This window comes from Echinococcus granulosus, assembly GCF_000524195.1.
Source record: "Echinococcus granulosus chromosome Unknown EG_S00006, whole genome shotgun sequence".
Lineage (NCBI taxonomy): Eukaryota > Metazoa > Platyhelminthes > Cestoda > Cyclophyllidea > Taeniidae > Echinococcus > Echinococcus granulosus.
Genome location: NW_020170386.1, coordinates 1,261,936 through 1,281,783, shown reverse-complemented (window position 1 = coordinate 1,281,783; position 19,848 = coordinate 1,261,936). Strand labels below are relative to the sequence as shown.

Genomic DNA, 19,848 nt, shown 5'->3' with positions numbered 1-19,848 from the left:
GGACTAACGGATTAACAAATGAGATTATTTTATGCAAAAATCGTAAACACGGATAATTTACTTCATTAGTAGGCGTCCCGCACTTGTCTCCCAATGTGAAATGATACCTAAAGCACGAGGCGCGAACAGTAACTGGCACACGAAGAAGCACAAATTATTTGATACGAGGCTTGCAAAATTTCAGCTGTTCGGATTTTAGCATTCTTTGTTTAAGTGGATATGCCGGCAGAGCGCACTGCTCGATTACTTGGCCTTTGTATTGCATATAGTTCTGGTTGCTCTTCGTGGTGTTATAGTACACGTTGATTTCAACAGATTAAGCATTTATTGTCTTTTATCACCTCAGTTCGTGGTGATGCTGTTAATGATCACTTTATACCCCGAGATTGTCAACTGGGGTTGTACATTTACCCTATACTGAATGCACAATATTCTATTTTTTTCCATTATTTAAGGTATTATTAGACTAATTGGTGTTGCACCTCTGCATGTTCTATGATGTTTGGTGCTAAATAGCCCTGCCCAAGTGTAAGGTTCTGTGATTTTATTTAGAATTGCAGACTGTTGTTTTTCCCTAAAAAGCGGCAATATGGAAGTTGGAAATGTTGATAGACATTTTCCCTGGTTGAATTTGTTCCTTGGCTACTTCGCCGTTTATCTGGAAAAGCAATTTTTCCTGCCTTTATCTACAATGATAAAAGGAGTGAATCATAGCATTCTTAGTCTTCCCTTGTTAATTACTGAAGATGCATTGAGTAGTATATATAACGCTTCTGAATGAAACTTTAGCGTCTGATAATGATTTTGGGACATAAGAGTGCGTTTTCTTACCTTAAAGTTTCGTCTGAACTTTTTGGATGCAGGTTGTCCGAAATAGACTTTCGCTTTACTTAAAAACAGTTGGTTAAATACATACTTGGCGGCTAGTGGGACCCGCTTTTATCTCTATCTCACTCGAAACAACATTATTTCCCAAATGCAGTACATGCATACATGTGCATACATACCCTTTTTGCCTCAAAATAATCTTTTGTCATTTAAATTAACTTCCCGACTTGCTCGTTTTTAGCAATGTATTATCGCCGCCTGCCACGCTGAGTTTCAGCGTGCAACTTAGCAACTGAATTATGGCATCGTCAATCGCCAGGCATACCTCCACGGTATCTCTTGTCTCTACTGCTTCCGTGCCGCGGGAAGGCAGTGCTCTTGCGCAGGCCCTCAACCGATATCGAGATCAAATAGAGGCCGCTTGTGATAAAATCCTCGAAAAATGCTGTATGGACAATAAACCTAGTGGGTGTTTTACTCTGTATTTCTCAATTATTCCGTAATGCGGTATTATTTCATGGCGGGTAGTTCTATTTTTATTTATAGATAACACTTGTGGGTGTTGTATAACTCCCCCCCTTGGGAGCAGATTTTACTCCTTTCAGATGCTGTAGGCTATCTTTGATTTTGAGTGGTCAGAGTAGTTAACGCACATTAAGGAGCGATTTCATGACAAGCACTGATATTACTCCATTTCATTAGTCGCAGGTGGAATAAGATTCACTTGTCTTGCATAAAGGTGCTTCCTTAACCAATACCTTGCATGAACCACCATTAGGCGGTCGGAACTGTGCGTGAGAAGGTCACCGGATGATGTGGTTGCACATTCAGGGAATGGGAATTGGTTTTACGCAGGAGGCGCGTTGGGACTGTTAATCTGTTCTGCAGGTGCTCCAGGGGACCGCGAGTCGGCGGCGTCGCAGGCACCTCGAGTATTGGAGGACAGGGCTCGCGAGATACTGACGCAGTACCTTATCGAACTCCTCTCCTCTCTCGTTCTGCCCGAACCGCTGCCTCAGTCCATCAGAGATGTAAATGCTCGGTTAGCCGAGGGTCAGCTCTGCTTCCCTGATAAGTTGATGCCGACCAAGGCCGAGCTAGAGGAGTTCCATGTCCTCGCTGAAAAGGGAAAAAAGGTCCTCTTCGCGTCGTTAGATTTGCCTGTGGATAAAATATTCGCTGCACTCAAGGTATCTCGCACTTATTTCCTTTTTGCCATTCTCTAACTTCCATCGCCTCCCCATATGTCTGCACCTCTTTCATTCCACGCAATCGCATCCACTGTCAAAATGATCGGGGCACTGTGAGACAACATATAACTTAGTGCGATTATGCATTGCTGGTGCGACATTTGAAGCTAATTATGTTTTTCATTCCATTTCCCAGTTAACTAATTTTGCTTTTGGTTTTGGTTAAAATTTCATTTACACGATTTTTGGCGCGAGGCCGTTCTTTGTGGCATAAGAACTTGTTGCCACGCTCATATAAGCTTTTATCTTTATTAAGCTGTTTAAAGGTTTGCGCACATATCGAATGTTGTGTACGTCTTTTCACAGGCATAACTACGACCATTAATGAAGCAAGTGTTACAGGTAAAATGCGGGTTTAGAATGGACCCGCATCCCCATGGTAATCGTAGATCAGTTATATTAAACATTCACTGCTATTGACACCTGTTTGAGGGGTGATATCTTCATTCTTAATAGTACAATGTTATGTCATACTGACACGAGAATACGCAGCTGTGTTTTGTCTCTCATCATGCGTAAGTGGTCGTGCATGTACGGGTGTTCAGCCTCCCCTAAAAACAGTCTCGTCGCGCGCACTTCCCCCTTCATTCACTCACTACTAGCGAGGAGGAAAGACGGTGATGCACCGTATGGTGACATTTAGTTCGGAATTGACCTTTAGTGTATGCCTCATCACTCCGACAAAAGCAATCAGAAGCATTTGCGCGGCGTCATCTCCTCTCACATGCTCAACGTAAAGGGCACACATGGCTTCTAAACTCCTAAGTTTGGTTTAAAATGTAACTCTCTCCTATCCAATCCACTTCGTTAAATGTAGACATTACGTTAACCTGCCAACGGCATCCTACAGGTGCCATTTTCTCAGCGCTTTTGGATGCTTGTAATTGAAAAATTAGACCAACCCTTATTTAGTTTTTTCCTCTTCCGCTGTCGGATACGAAGACATTTAAATTGTCTTTTCACTCTGATTCGAATCTAACTAGTTTAATCAACTGTTTTTTCATTTTAAGGAACTCGCTGGCCGATTTAACTATCCAACTTGCATATACATCACTGCGGTAACTGAGAAGGTTATTAGTAACTTTCTAAAGGTAAGTTAATGCAAGATTCACCGATATCACCTAGTCCTAATTGTTTGACATTGCTATTTTAGTCCAAAACATTGGTTTATTTATGGGGAAGAGCGCGTTGTCATTAATCCTTTTGTGTATATTTCCTGAATCACTACCCAGTACCTGATACATTTGCTCTTCATCCAAATTTTCAAATTTTATTTATCATGTTTTGAAAAGTTGATGCATATAACCTTTTTTACTTTTCAAGATGGTTGTCTACTTTGAAGAACGTGCACGATCTGAGCATGTGATTAGCGCCGTGACTATTCAGGTTCGTTTCATTCCCCTTCCGTCCCTACATTATTTATATATACACCACTTAAACGTTTTGGAGTTGCTTTTTTGGAATTTTGACTGACACTCCAATTCACTGAGGTCGAAGATCACCAGTTCATTTCATTTGTCTTACGTTTGAATGAGAGCGGCTAGTTCTTTAATTTTTGATGTGGCCAAATGTACATCAAGTGTCATACGAAAAATGTGCAGTTCATCTACATCTCGTGGCCATTGAGGACCTTACTGAAAAGTAGACGACACTATTTTACGTTCGCGTAGCAGTTTTAACTACGTTTATGGTATTCCCTCTGCTCCCCACTATCAAGGATCTTTTTTGCTGTGTATGACTCTGAGATGAGCTTTGCGCGACTGTTCTTCGAGTCAGCCCATTCTTGTGTTGAGAGGGAAAGGGCAGGAGCGAGAGATCCATGGAACGAGGGTGATACATTATCATTCAATTAGCGCCGCGCGCGTTCTAGTCTTTTTGTTTGTATGTATGCATATACCTCCGCGGTTAAGTAAACACCGCCACAGCCGTTTTAGGGGTGTCCAAGTGAATTTGCGCTTCCATTTTCACTACTGCATGTGTATTAATATGTGTGCGGTTGCACACGCCTTGTGCTAGAGGTGTCGCGATGCGACTTTTCCAGGCACGGGGTGTAAGCGTCCTCCCCCACTCCCCATACCATCACGTACACATTAGCGCAAGGGCAGAGATGGATGAGTCAAAACCCAAACCTCCCAGACCCTGTTCATCGGATAAGCACTCTTTGAAAGTGCCTGTAAGAAGGAGTGAACTTCCACTACTTGTCTTTGTCATATGGCAAACGTGACACTTATTAAAAATATGACTTGCAAAAATTTCAGCAGTTTGAATTCTGGAAACCACTTCCCCTCAAATCATGCCTGTAAGCTTGACTATTAAAACATTCTCATATGTGCGTTCAAATGTTCCCATTTTTTAATGTACTGATTAGATATTTGCTGCATCAGTCATTCGTTCAAGGGCCAAGTTGAAGTCCTTCATAAATTTTGTCCTATATTCAATGAAGGTGCATTTATAAAATGATCTGCACAGCGCTACAATTGTCATCCGGGGCTATACTCGAACTAGGTATTCTGTTATTATCTTTTGGAAGTTGTAGATCTGTACATAATACCTTCAAAATGTCTTAATATGCGTACCATTGGGAATGAGAGTGCCTCATCAATACTATATTCACTAAATGTAGTTCTTTGGACGCATATTGCAAGTGATCCTATTTATTCCGCTTGAATTGTACGGTGACGGCTCGTATGGGCTGGAGAGAGGGCTGGCAACGAATGCATTTATCAACTCGATTTTCATAATGCGACAAAGCATCCAACGTGTGCAATGAGTGCCTTGATTTTAAATCGGAATCCTGGTATATTTGAACGTAGGTTTGCTGTTATGAAATGCATCCTACATATCAATTTTGGTCGGATCATTATTTGGTTACTCTATGGTGATAAGCATCAAACGGGCTACTTTTTCTCCTGCTGGTCTCCTAAGTGTGCAATGTTTATTTTACTCATGTCATCTTCATGTTTACGTTGTCAGCCGAAATCGAGATAACAATTTCAGCAACCATGGCACATTAACTAGCTGTCTTCATGCATCACTAGCATCTTCGCGGACTAGGAATGGTTACGTGGGAGTTGGTGTTCGCTCTCCCAAGGTACGATACACCGCGCCTCATCCAAATTGTCAATAGTTCGCTCAATCCGACCCCAGCCTTACCTTTCTCCAAGGGCCTCTGTTTCTTGAGTCGATTATGATGGCTCACTCTCGGCATGCGCGCGTGTGGGACTGGGTTGCCGTATCATGCACTTGCTCTTTGCAAATAGTTCGCAATTGCATTCGCATACTCAGTGAAATGAAGTTTGTAAGATATAGCTTTGTGCCATTAAAATGCCTTTGCAATGGGTAGTAGCGAGGTCCACTAACTTTTAAGGCGAGCGCTGTGTCATTTTCACTAACCTTGGTCTTTTTGCCACTACGCGGATATTTACCCTTCGTCCGAGTCGTGTGTGAGCGTGGCTGTTTTGCGTTTCGTGCCGTGTCAAAATTGAGCATTCCTATTAGAAGCAAATCGGGACCATTCGCAAATCCTGAGGATATGCTACTGCACCTAAACTTTGGCTAGATCTGTGCATTCCAACCGTTTGGCGTTTTGGTGGTAGCTTTAAATAAACAACCAGTACCTCATCTGTTTGGACGACAACTAATGACTTGTTTACTTGGTGATCCAGTAGAGAAAGCAAAAGTCTGTAAAATCAAGCCTATTAAGTCTCTTTACAAGTAATGGATGGATGATTAGCTTGACTACTGGACTAAATATTCCATTTTTTATCTGCTTAGTCTAATTTTATGTAAATTGTTTTTTACTCTGTACGGCAGGTAATGGATGATTCTAGAGCGAATAAGCTTAGTTCTTTTTGCGTCTTATTTGCTCGAATGAAATCTAGTAACATCACTTTCATTGCTCGGTAGTTCGAGTTATTTTCTTCTTTCATACACAGAACATATTTCAATTCTACCGTGATCGTGTAAAGTCACAACGTAAACAATTGGATATTATGCTTACGAATAACTTTCCCCAGGACTATAACAAGTGAGTGTCACTTCTTTATTCATCTTCAGTATTTGATCAGTAATCTATTTCGCCTATTCGATGTTACGGGAAGACGATATTTCATTTCCGACATTTTTCTTATCTGTACTTTGACTACTTACCGATTTATCCACGAAGTAATGCTGGCTGCGTCTTTCCACCATTAGGGTAGCCATCACTGGAATTGTTTTGTTTTCACGTTAAGAAATATTTTCTACTTTTGTAAGGTGAATACCGGTTCAAAACTTAAAAAGTTATGCTGCAAGGTTGTGTTCTGGAATAATTTTATTTTCTAGTGACACGGACTACCCACCGCATTGCGAATTAATAACTACTTGCTTGCACTCCATTTATTATCGTCAATTTCGCTCACTACGGATGCATTTTAATTTCACATATTCATTTTTAAATAAGTACCTTCGTATTTTAGCCATGGACAGGGAAAGCATAGAAGAATTTGTCAAATTTTGCGTTGGCTGTTTAACTATCTATCTAGTTGAATGTTATCACCTCTTATTTACATTTAATCCCCCGATTAACTGATAAAGTTTTTTGTGTTTTAGTTTATTGAACGTACCTCCCTCTTTTCGTATACCACGCATTCACTTCCCTTTTTTGATTAGGATAACTAATTGAAAGGTGATCGGAATATCCATACGTCTTATCCAATTTCTGAGGCAAGTATGGCTTCGTGACGTTTCTAAAATACTCTCCTTTGGCTCCTTAACCTAGGTGTGTGAATGAGTTGGTACTGTTCCTCTCCTCCAGTCTTGAGCAAATGAATCTTATTTTACGGGTGTTCCGCGAGCCCATACTTCACTCCCCAGTTTGCGCCTCTCTCCACGTTGGCTCCGAAGAGGCAGCCGTGCGAGAGGTCTTTCGGGACGCTCTCGACCTCTACAACAACTTTCGTCTCCTTCTTGACTATCTCGAGTCTGACTGCGCTGATGACTTGCCATTCACCTCATCTCCTTTCTCTAATCCCCTTCCTTCAGCCAGTCAGCAACGGGAGACCGATGATTCTTCTTGTCGCACAACAACGGCAACAACAGAGAACCGTCGTCTCGTTGGCCGTCTCTTGATCGAACCCGCTGAAGAAATTGCTCTGGCGAGTTATTCGGACTCGCCAGATCCACTCAATAATATTTGGAGGCTTTCAGAACGTACCGATGTCCTTGAAAGCCTTGCGAGATCTAGTCGAGCTATTGTACACACCGTCTCCCGTTTGAAAGTAATAGCATTTGACTTTCAAATATCGTTGCTTTTAATTTTCATCTTCTTAGATTTAGTATTAGTAATATCAGCGACTATTCTTAAAAAATGAGTGCAATTTTGTGGATGTTGGGATTTTAAATAATTTTTTTCTTATGTTTTGAGTGTTTTTTGGTTTATATATTCAGACAACGTCAACTGATGTGACCGATTCACGTCTCACCTGTCTCCACTCACTATGTTGCCCATCCTGCCGAATGTGGGACCAGAAAGAGTACTCCTCTTCCACCACCAAAGATGTTTCCCCACCTTCATATAACTGCAATGCGCTTATCAATTGTTTTCGCTATCTTCTTCCACGTCTTCTCTTCCTTCCTATTTTCCAATTTTTCCATTTTTATCGCCTGGTGCACGTATGTTCTTTTTTCTTATTAATCTCAAATTCGTGGAAGAGAAATCCCACAATCCACTCTCCTTTTTTTAGGCACTACATCAACAGGCCTACGACTCTGAGGATCGGAAGCTTCTCATGCTTGTTGTAGACTATCTCTTGAGTGCTCGACTGAATATAAAAAGCGTTCTCTCCCGATACCCGGATCTCCACGTCCAACTGGCTCGTTTAGTTACCACTGGGCACCTCGTCACCGTCCAGACGTCCACTGCCTCAAGTTTCTGCAGTCATCAGGTCATCAGTCCCACGGGAATTAACTCGCACCACCGCAGCTGCTCCGCCTCACCTGCTACCTCCATGACTCCGCCCATCCGTCGCAATTCCTCCACTCAACATCAGCACCAATACTACCGCTGTAACACACCTCCACTTCCACCGCAGTCACAGCCGCTGCCTCCACCACACCAGACACCCATGTTGGCATTGTCGGCTGTATTTTGTGCGGGTGGTGGCTATACGGCCTCCCCTTTCGTCGTGGGGACGCCCACGACCACTGTGTCAGGATCAGGAACGACGACGGTGGTGTCGGAGGAGGAGGTGGAGGAAAATGTGGACTCCATGATGTCCACTCTCATGAGTGGTGTTTGTGGTGTGGTGACAAAGGCCAAGTTAGAGGAGTTGGAACGTCTCACTGGTGGTAAGGACCGCCTCCTTTCCGCCTCCGTTGCCAGCTCCACAATGGGAAAATTTGTAATGGGTAAGGTTGCCACGATTGCCAAATGGGAAAAAACGTCGTAAGAGTTCTTATTGTTATAATATCCAAGCCTGTTTGTAAAAACCTTCCGTCTTTGTATATAAACCTTTTTCCAATTTCAAAAAGTGCCTTAGGTTGGGTATCATTTTCAACCAAATACCACAGTTTTTTCTTGATCCTAGTGCGCATAATCAGATTTAACAATAGTTCATTTGTACACATACATACCCGTGCAAGAAGTAATTCATTCACGGGGGCTCAACGTACTGAATGATGTCTTATTTTCCTATTTTAGAAGGTCGTCTATGGGTGAGAGACGAGGGGAAGCGGGTTGCCTCGGAGCGGCAGGCCTACCTCTTCACGAATTGCCTCCTCCTTTGCAAACGTATGGAACGCCGCACGACCCTGGCGCCATCGATGGTGGCCGTGGCGGGCACGCAGCCGCTGCTGCGAGTTAAGCGGCGTCTTCCCCTCGAGGCCGCCCATGTCATTGACTGCGTTGCGCCTGTCCGGCCTCGACCCGAGGCCTTCTCCGGTTCCCACCCCCACAACTCCCTTGCAGAGTGTGCCTCACTCCTCTCTCGCTGCCCCGTCTCTGGTTGGTACCTTTTTTTTCCACACTTTGGTGTTGTAGGTTTAATGCCATGATTACTGCACAACCGTCATACCAGTTTGTTAGCTCAAATTATCCATTTAAATCGCACTTATAACGAACGATCGATGAATTGGCACGACATCCCTAGCGCCTTCTAATATAAATTCATCTGACACTTGTCAAGCACTTAGATTTGGCAAGGTTGCGATTGGCTTACAGATTCAAATCAGCATCTGCACGCCACGGTAGAGGATGTTGAGCAGTGCTCATTCAGTCTGGAGTTCTTTGGCACTGACCAGCGCCAGCTCTGCACCACGTCTGATGGTGTGGGGGGAGGCGACGGCAGCTCCGCCGCCTCGGCTCTCAGTAACGGCGGCCTTGAGGTGCTGCAAGGTGTGCACCTTCACTATCTTCACCTTGAGACATCTTGCCTTGAAGAGAAGGCCGATTGGATGGCCTCACTTTTGAGCATAACAACATCACGGTGAGTGCTCTCCCGCGTGAGCATTCTTTTCAATTTCACAAGTCTCACATCACCATCTCCTTAAGCCATTTAAAGCTTTAATTTATTCATTATATAGCGCAGTTGGTGCTGTCGATATCACCATCCTCTCAACTTTGTTAAACATTTTGCCAGGTGATTAAAGAAATTACGTCTTTTTTCCTCTCCAGTGTTTTCGAGCGCTATCTACGAACTTTGCCAAAACTAGAAATTCCTTTAAGACTTCCTTCACCTGAAAAATACAGGTGCGTCCCTCTTACTGTCGTATCACATTGAATGATGTCTTATTATTAATAAGAAAGAAAGGCTTGCTATTGTTGCTATCAAGTGAGAAAATTACGTATCTTTCCTCAGACTAATTAATAAATAATTAAATCTTGAATGTTTAAATGAATCTAATGAGCTTCATTTGTGGTGATTCGGTAAAAATATATCGGGAATGGCCATCAGTATGGTTTGATATCCAAACTTTGCGTCTTACTGATTTTAGACCATGACTTTATGAAAAAAAGCTTAAATGTGAAGTATTTTGAAGCACCTATTACGTGTTCTGACTTGGTATTGCCGTGTAAAACGTATAGTGCCATCTTACGTTGCTTCAAGGACTACAAAATTCATCTTTAGGTTTGCTCAACCCGACACGCCTGAAGTGATAGTTTTCGAATCAGCAGCGGGTCAGTCTTCCGGTACTGCTACTATTACTCATCGTCTGCTCCAGCCCTCGTTGTCAAGTAGAATCCGCTCCTCTTCGACAACGGCGTCTGTGGATGACCCCTTTGACTCCCTCGATGAATTGGACGACGAAGTAGAAGTTGTTGATGTGGAATTCTTTCCAACCACCCCTACTGACGAGGATTCTCTCGGGGGAGCCGACGAGGACCTTGCCCTTCCCCTCCCAGCCTCCACCTCTTCTCGTATCCATTCGCCGCATCTGAGCTCCCAAATACTCACCTCGTCGGGGATTCCCAGTCTCCCATCTTACCATCCTACTCACTATCGACCTCAGATTCAGTACGCCACCCTTGAAAAGCTCATTGAACGCCTCACCTACCCTGCCTACTTTGACGCTGAAGCTGTCAACGCTTTTTTAATCTCCTACCGCCGATTTATCACCCCAGAAGAGCTGCTCGATATTTTGCTAGAGCGTTTCAATGTGCCTTACCCAGACTTCACTGCAGAAGAGCGTCAGACGGAGAGTGTGGTGGAGCACATGAAGCGACGCTTTCGCTCCGGCTACAAGAGGTGGGTGCAGGCGCGTGTGGTGGCCTTTCTCTTTAAGTGGGCGTCCTCACCCCGCTACTTCGCCTACGACTTCGCGCCCAACGCTGACCTCCGTGCTCGCCTCGCCACCTTTCTGGCCGGCGTGCGTGTACGCATTCTCCTGCCCGTAGTACAGGCCATCGAGCATGTCCTCACCAGGGGTGATTCGATAACTGTGCCTGTCACCCCCATCACTACTTCCATGGGGGTCGCCGTTGCCATCACTGAACCTAAAGGTCACCACCCCGCCCGTTTAAGAGCCACGGAGACCGTTGATAACCAACACCTCAGTCAGCCACCTCCGCTCTTCTCAGATTCTCTCCCACGTATCGATCTACTTCAGGTTTAGTTCTGATCAATTTAATCTAAAATGTTTTTTTTTGTCTCTACACTGATGAATCGTATTGGTTTAACTCTTTTTTTTAAGGAGAAAATATTCCTCTTTAGTGATTAGTACCCGGGCAGAGAAGAGAGGGAGGGATTGTTCCGAAAAGGTACAGTCCTAATGGGTCAGAGATGAGAGTCAGCTCCTCAGACCACTTACAATATTCACACACCATAATTTATCCTTTTTTCTTTCTTGAGATATATATTATTTGTACCTATGCATAAATATCCAACGAAAGACATTCTATTACCCCCTGTCATGATTTTAACTGAGTTAAACATTGCTTAATGACAATTTTTACTACTTTCTCATTCCGAAACGTCACAGACCTAAAAATTTAACTCTTTTCAATGGTTGGACACCTTTTCTGTTGACCTCAATTAGGCAAATCATGCTTTGTGCGCACTCATATTCACACTAAGCGCCAACGGCCTCATGATTACTGTATTTTTTTGTATTTCTGTGACGCTTTAACATTGCTCCTGTTGAAGTCGTCTCACCAACTTTAAGGTTGATAGTTGAGTAAGTCTGAGTATTTCACAATCATTCTCAGGGCTGTTCGCTTGAATTCACCTAATTCTGCCCTCATTGAGTGGCTATGCTATCGCTTTTTCAAGTGCTTATATCCGTTGTAGATTCATCCTCTTGAGTTGGCTGAGCAAGTGACCCTTCACGAGTTTGAATTATACCGCCGGATTGAATTCTGGGAGGTGGATGGTCGTGAACGCTCCTCACAGGACTCGCCCAACCTTAGTGCCTGTAAAAATTTCTCTAACAAGGTGCGTATCCCTTAAAATAAGTAGAATTTGAACTTGACACATCTCTACAGTTCATAACCCTTCTACTACGCATCACGGGCATGCGCGTAGTAATGGGTGGCCTAGTGAGCGGCTGAAGTCAACCTCTAAGTATTTAAAACTAAATAACCTGATTGAACATAAGATTGTCTTGTGAGTTATATTCGGGGAAACTGTACCTAATTTATTTGACAAAAAATCGGTTCCTTAATAGCACAGTGGGATTCGTACATACATATACATACATACATACCATACATTCTTACATATTCAATTCTAAGTAATTGAGTTAGCGGCACAGTAACTACCACTTTTAGTTCCGAGATTGGTTGGTGTATTCTATCCTCTCTGAACGCAACTTCGAGGACCGGGTCGTTGCCATTCAACGGATCATTGATTTGATGCTCATTTTTGAACATCACCGAAATCTTCAAGGCCGTCAAGAGTCTAAGGCGGTTCTCCTCTCTGCCTCCGTCTTTCGTCTCAAGAAGGCCTTCGAGGTATTTACGTCATTCAATTTGTACATCTTTAGACTCCTTAAAATAGATATTATTGGTCGTGTTTGCTAAGTATAATCTGTGAAAGCAGAACCCAACCATCTGTCCAAATAGGCTACCTATGTGCTTTTCCTATGCTTCGATAGTTGCTTGATCCAGTCCTTGTCTAAGTCGATCATGCCAAATTGTGAGCTCAATAGAATAATCTATCCGGTGTAACTATGCGTAAGTTGTATGAGAGCTATCTAATCACTTGTCGATGAACCCCGCAGGCAGCGAGTCGTGTTCGACCCTACCGAAAGTGGGTGCAGCAGCTACAGAGAGAGGGTCGAGGACCGGCACGGCGAGTGACGAAGGCGAGTCGCGGGCTAGAAGGTGGGGAGGGGCCGACATCTGTGGAGAAGGCCTCCACAGCCCCCACCACCACTACGTCACCCTGTCTACCTTACATTGCCATGCGGGTCTCCACGCAGCTCATCCACCTTGAGCTGCACCAACCCGACCGCGTCACCCCCACTGGTGCGCCGTTCGATGACACCAGTACAGACGCCGGCACCGGTGGACTCATCAACTTCGTCAAGCAACGCCGACTGGCGGCGATCGTCGAGCGTTTTCTCCAGCATCAGCTCGTGCCCTACACCTTTCCCTTCAAGCCGCGTATTCAACAGGCTCTCGTCGCCTCTCTGGAAGCCTTCACTCCCGAAGAGAGAGACTTCGAAGCCAGAATGTACGCGCTTTCGGAGAGCTACGAACCTCGTGAGCCTCTATCCGAGCCTCCACAGCCTGCTCCTGAAGTGGTTAGTCCGCTTGTCCCTCATCCTTTGATCCGCTGACATCCTTATGTGATCGGCCTCTTTAAAATTTGTCACGAATTAACGTTTTGGAAGCATTGTTTGATTTGGCATTTGATATTTACGGAAGTGCGAGTTTTATGAGTGGTGCTTTGAAATTTACACCCTCTCTTTCACCATTGTCATTCCGTGTTATTGCAGTTTTAAGCACTTTTTTGAAATATAAGCTTTGCCAGATCTGTGCCTACACATTGGTCTGAAAATGTCTTCATGTCTTGTGTGCTAGCTAGACCGTGAAGCCGGATAGCTTGTCTTTTTTAGTAATTTCCGCTACTTCGGTTCTTGTCATCAATTTGTATCGCTGGTGCTTCAGAAGCTCAATATTTTGGGTTCTAAATCAATCATTCACTGGGTACCTGTGTTTCGAAGTCAGGTGGGATTTTTAAGAAAATATCTTTCATAGGAGGTTTCTTTTAAAGAAAACATCGCTTTATTAATTCATGAAGGTTGAGTTGCAAATAAGCAAGTTCCTTATAATAAAAGGGTTCATATGGGTTTTAATTTTGAAAAGATGCTGCAGTGAGTTGGTTACAAATGTTTTTATATTTTCGACGATCGTTACATTTGTTATATGTGTAGCTGAATGTCAACTTCTTAGTCATCCACAAATTTAGAATTCTCCTTGAGAAAAGTACTTTCGAACAAGAGTAATCACGACATCTTTCTTTCCTTGGGAAGAAAGGTTTCACTACTCTGTGTATTGTAGAAAATCGGAATTATCGATTGCGCATTTGCACAAATGGATGTAAAGAATCGTAAATGGCTTTTATTTATCAGTAGTTTTGCATGTTACAGGAGCGGCGATTGAGCAAGGAAGCGATCCAGGCAGCCAACTATTTGGGCGGTCTTTCATTGAAAGAAAAACTACAGCACGAACAGGTGGCTACCTACAAAGCCTACTTCAGTCCACGTCAAATCAAGTCTTCAGGAAGGGTTTCGTCACCGCGTCTCTCGAGTCCTCCAAACCCCTCTGTACCGGTGCCCCCACCACCTCCGTCTCCTCCACTGCTGGCCTCGGCACCCGCGCCACCACCACTGGCACCAGCGGAGCAGCGCGTGGTAGTGCTTTGGAACACACGGCTCCGCCAACACCGAGCCGGCCGGCAAGCACGACTGACTCCCGCTCATGGAGTTGCCACGCCCTTGCCACGACCTCTCTCTTCACCAACCACCGCCTCCTCCACTGGAGGTTGGTCCTTCCTTTTCACTACACGTACACCTCGTTCGTAACCGTATTCTATGGCATCACCGATAGGGGTATATGTGTTACCAGCCAATTCAGAAACTTTCCGTTGTTTAGGGTACTATATCTCCCTAACTGCGGTTAGACGATGCCTGCTTATATTCACTTGAGAGGATGGTTTTGAAGAATGCACGACTTCCAACTCCGCAAGTCTTAACCTAACCTTAATTATGCCCGGCGTGTTGCCTGAATATCACATAGGAAGATTGTAGTCATTTGGCACCTTTTTTAGTAATCCACCATCACAGTATTTCGGACGGCCAAATGGAGAGTCTAAGCAACGGTCGTCTGCCGACATGTACCGTTCCACCACTTACTTCGCCGCTTTCCTCTCCGCCACTGCCTCCCCCTCCTCCACCACCACCAAGACGACAAAGCAGCAGTGGACCCTCAACCTCGTCGCCTGCTTCGGCGTCGCACAGCCCTAGTCCCCTCTTCCCCCTAACAACGGTTCTGGCTTCAACCTTGGCAGGGGAGGGGGCAGCGGCGGGTGTGGACGGCGGACTGCCTCCACTGCCTCCGAAGCCGGGCCAGCGGACATCCTCGGTGGCAGTGGGTCTCTCGCCCTCCGCCTCGTCTTCCAACCCCTCAAGGCAGTTCTTTGACACTCTCCACCCGGAGAATCTAGCCTCGACACCACCGCTCCCCCCACGACGGCACATTTCCTGACAGTGAGGGCAGTTTGCGTGCCTTGGGTGTGTGCTCGCATGGAAATGTAGGAGCTGCATAATAGCTCCATGCCAGGCGCTGCCACTGCAGATTTGCCATCTGCGCATAATCCCACAAGACAGCCCATGCCAACTATGCTTGTTTTTGCGCTTAATGTTGATAACAAAATCTTAGCCAAGCGATCTGAGGTATCTCCGTGCTGACAGCCTGCGGTCGACTAACTTTGGAGGACCCATCTGGAATGGATTTGCGCCTTGGGTGTTTGAGGGTTTGCGGGTGGGCTATTGACGGTCTTAGATTGCGCGTTCTCCGCAAGGGGTTAGTAAAGGCGAATACCGGGCGGGTGATGCTTGTATGGTGCTACCTATTGCGATTTGTGCGGCCCGGTAAACGTCCCAACGTTCGGTGGAGCATTTGAGCACGTATTGCAGCGCGAGTAAATGGTTGAAAGCCCTTAGTCACTGCGACATGTGTTTGCTTCTCATCGACGGACAAGCCGTTCGACTGTCATCTTGGGAGTTATGGTTATCAGGGATGAGTAAGATTGCTTATTCACAAGAGCCGAATAGTCTTCACAAATAATGTCTGCAGTGGACATGAAATGCATTTGAATGGTCAGAACTCAAACTGGGCACACAATTTTGTCGCGTCAAAGTACACCGGTTGTATTAGTCACTTTAAACCCTTCATCATACTACTTTCGCACTTAGTTATTTCCAAGCGGTAGGCTTTAATTTGTCGAGGTGAGTAGATACAAAAACTTCCTACGTACGAAGTGCCGTGAATGAGCATAAAACTCACATACCCTAAACGTTTCAGATGTTTCCACTTCCGCTAAACAAACCCTAATATCCTCAAGAGATTCAGTCTTCCAATCTAAGTTAAAACAACCCAAGACCTCGCAGTTGTAAATCACACAGGGAACCAGTCGAACTTTCCACTTTTGAATTTCGAATTTTCTAATAAACTCTTAGCAGATATCACGGTAACAATAACTTATATTCTATGTGAATTACTTCTTAAACACAGTCTCACTCTTTTATTAGTCTATCCTCTACTAGGTGATTGGTTAGTCATAATGGTTACAGTAATTGAAATTGTTTGGGCAAAAGTCGAGTGTGGTCTTGGTGTAGGCATGGGCAAGGGGCGTGCTCGTAAGCGTGGTTTTTACTCGACAGTTTGTGCTGAAGATGGTGCACCTTGCTGCGCTCATGGTAATGAAATACGCACTATTATATACTGGTCAAGTTATTTGGCTGGGACTAAAGGCATTTTCTTTAATAATAAGATATTTTTCTAGATCCTTAAAAGTCTCCGATTCATGTAAATTTTTGCTTCATTCGAATCTCATTTCACTCATTGATATGTGCGAATCTGGTAGTTGAGTTAACAAACGCAGTTTATCACTACGTGCGGTGATTTTGTTAAAACCGTATTTCTAGTCTCAATTGTCTTCAGTCAAATCATTAATTCTGATTGGGAAATTGCATCACTTTGTCCTAGCTACCGAAATCATTTTTTAGCTTTGTGTTAATAAGATGCGTGCTGACTTATCGGAGATGCTTCTTGTTGACAGCCAACGGCACCTGTTTGCACCGGTTTTTCCCCTATTGTTCACTAAAGCATTGTTTTCTGTCATCATTTTTACTTATTTTGAGGTCCCAAGCTCTGTCTAAAACGAAAGGATAGAGGGTCCTCAATCTATGTTTGTTCTGCCTTCCGTAACGCATCGGCTTGCAGCAGAGACAGGGATTTCATGTCCTCTCAGTTGCCTTCTCAGACCGCGGAGTCGCTGGTCAAATACACGCGCCAAAGTCGTTGCTATTGTCAAACTTGTCGCGTGTTGTTCGTATATCCTGATTTTGTACATGAGCATCACCGTGTGATAAGTGGTTTGCCAAGCTCCACACTAGCAATGCCCTCATACTTTCTTGAACCACTTGAAGAATCCTCCGAACATGCTGTATGTAACTTGTCTTACAGCATTCTACACTTATTGCATCCCCCTACTTAAACTTGTGAAATTTGGAAACAAAATAGTTACTCTATCCAAATGTCTATTTAAATATTTAGTTTTGTCGCGATGCCCAAACTCCCCTCAAATCCGCTTTAATCAAAAAAATTTTGTAAAATTTCTCATGTGGCTTAAAATTCCCCACCAATGTATAGCGTTTCGTGATGAGTACACATCAAACTCTTTGCGTATTTAAGATATGAGAACTTCAGAACTTGAGTATTTTTTGATCCTTTTGAGGAACTAAAGTAATACCGTCTACGCTACTCATATTCTTCTTTGTTCATGTGTAACAGACACGCTATTTCTCACCATTTTTAAATGGATTGTTTCATTTAGCAATACTACTTTTCTGAAGACTGGCTAAAGTTTATGGCTTCCACTCTTCGCATCCTTCGAATTGATAACGTCCTCTGTGTTGGTACTCCTCGGCTGTTTGATTTCCTCACGGCTTGTAGCCAGGATGTCAGTGAACCTCTATCCATAAATAAGTTTCTCCTTGATCTTGACGCTCGTCTGGTGAGACACTGGTAGTTTTATTACCTGCTTGAACTAGGAAGGCTTTTATCCTGCTTCCCTATTCACCCGCTTTAATGCTCTCAACGGCCACTTTTTCAAATCCGCCGGGGAGGATTCCTTCAACAATTTTATGCGCTCTTGCGGTGGGCGCACTATGATATTCTGCGATCCTCCTTTCGGAGTCTTGATGGAACCCCTTGTGGCGAGCCTGAACAAACTTAAGCGAGGACTGGAAAATACACAGGTTTTTGTGATGGTGACAGTTCCATATTTCATCGGCAAAAAACTTCTGCAAGCTGCCCCGGAACTGAAAATGCTCGATTATAAGGTAGGCGAAGCCTTGAGGTTTGATTGATTCTCAGCCTAGGTGACCTACGAGAAGCACGTGCGGTTCATGAGTACAGGATATGACGGAAATAACTCGAAACGAAGAGTTTCTGTCGTTCGACCATTCACCGATGTACCTGCTCATGAAATTCTGCCCCCTAAAAGTCTCGCCGATCAGTATTGGTTTTGTGAGATTTGCCAACGATACTCAGACTTGAAAAACTTGCACTGCGACCAATGCAACGCCTGCACGACTTTTGTGAGTTCATTTTTCGTTTGCATCATCTCTGTCAATGCCATCAATTAAGAACTCTAATGCGTTGTTCTTTTTAGCATGGTGAAACATATCAGCACTGTATATCATGTAATGTGTGTCATCCTCCGGGCTTCCAACACTGTGTCAAGTGTGACATGTGCTTCCGACCAAAGAACGGCAAAGTTCATATCTGTAATAAACAACTTTCTGATAATCGTGATAAACCAAAAAGACGAAAGGTGTCAACTCAATGTAAATGCTACTGATAGAGTTATGGTAGTATTTTGTTTTTGATCTTGGCACCTTAATATGCGGCTTTTGCATTCATTAAAGGATGGCGTTTCGTCAATTTTTGTTTGTTGATCCACAAGCATTCACTGTTAGAGCATCAGTAACTGGATTGCCTGGACTCTATTTGGTTTCACTATTAGTTTACAATATTTAGAAAATGTGACCATCCCATACTGCTATACTTTATTAACGCGTTTTCGCTTAGAATTTCAATGTTACTTTCTTTGAAATGGGTCTTCGGAGTCCCCTGAGTTTCGAGCTAGCTTGTGAACTTTTGTCAGGGTATGGTCTTTTCATTCCCAACCCTCGTACTGTTAGAAAAATCTGGTGTTGAATTATCATTAATGCATATCGGTTGAAAAGGTATCGTCGCCAAATAGATGTTTTCGTCATGGCTATACCTGGTAAGTTCCACATACCTAATAGTACTATTATTTGCAACAAAAGTAGGAAGTAATCAGCTATTCTGGATTGTATTTTAGTGGTGTCACCGCATATAGAACGGTCGACAAGCCTTCTACTCGATCCCACGATAGTTTGTACGAAATTTAATAAATACAGAAGTATTCTTGAAACTTTTGCGATTTAGGCATTTGATTTGGCTGGTAATTCGTTTACTTTTGAGGTCCAGAATTTGCCTCAAGCGAATTCTCGCGATGTAAACCGTCTGCGTTCTGTACCACCAACTCATCATATGGTAACAGTTAATTGTTTGGAATGGCTTACACAGGAAAATTAACCCAGTACGCTATTTTTCTCAAGAAATACAACCCAAAGTAGTCGCTGTTCGAGCTGGGAGGCTAGACATGGCTATACCCAGGAGTGAGTACGATCAAAGCCGCTTGGCAACGGTTCGTGCACTTTTCTGGGGCTGTTTGCTTGCATGTTGTCAATGCCAACATGCTTGCACGCACCACACATGCTGATTAATTCCATGTGAAAAACATGAGGTCCTACGACTGCTCATTTGCATTGGGTGAAAGATTTGCATATAATTATTTCAGAATGTTCCTCACTTTGCCCTCTTAGTCTTGTCGCCAGCCGCATTTTCGGCACAATTGTCGGTAATGGATCGCTGTGGGGTGCAATCAAGGCACTTGCTTCTCACCACTAGTGACACTGATTTTAAATCTCGTCAATCCACGAAACGTGAGGCTCCAAGACGCGGATATACGTT

At 43.9% G+C, this 19,848-nt stretch overlaps 2 protein-coding genes across 2 annotated transcripts; both read left to right on the top strand. All coding sequences in view use genetic code 11, as the record gives it.

Annotated features, from left to right (window-relative positions):
• Positions 1–1,127: 1,127 nt before the first annotated feature.
• Positions 1,128–15,264, top strand: EGR_01640 (Son of sevenless; the record flags this gene model as incomplete). The annotated part of the gene is made up of 15 exons (XM_024490889.1): positions 1,128–1,293; positions 1,717–2,018; positions 3,089–3,169; positions 3,402–3,464; positions 6,014–6,105; positions 6,874–7,336; positions 7,802–8,465; positions 8,758–9,060; positions 9,277–9,541; positions 10,184–11,162; positions 11,843–11,986; positions 12,322–12,504; positions 12,774–13,298; positions 14,148–14,541; positions 14,828–15,264. The coding sequence occupies 15 exons, from the start codon at positions 1,128–1,130 to the stop codon at positions 15,262–15,264; spliced, it is 5,061 nt and encodes a 1,686-aa protein (XP_024354754.1).
• A 1,135-nt stretch (positions 15,265–16,399) lies between these two features.
• EGR_01639 (Zinc finger CCHC domain-containing protein 4) lies at positions 16,400–19,005 on the top strand (the record flags this gene model as incomplete). The annotated part of the gene is made up of 8 exons (XM_024490888.1): positions 16,400–16,418; positions 16,923–17,227; positions 17,618–17,797; positions 17,835–18,125; positions 18,165–18,383; positions 18,458–18,562; positions 18,877–18,953; positions 18,990–19,005. 8 exons carry the CDS (start codon positions 16,400–16,402, stop codon positions 19,003–19,005), a joined length of 1,212 nt encoding a protein of 403 aa, XP_024354753.1.
• Between the last annotated feature and the right edge of the window lie 843 nt (positions 19,006–19,848).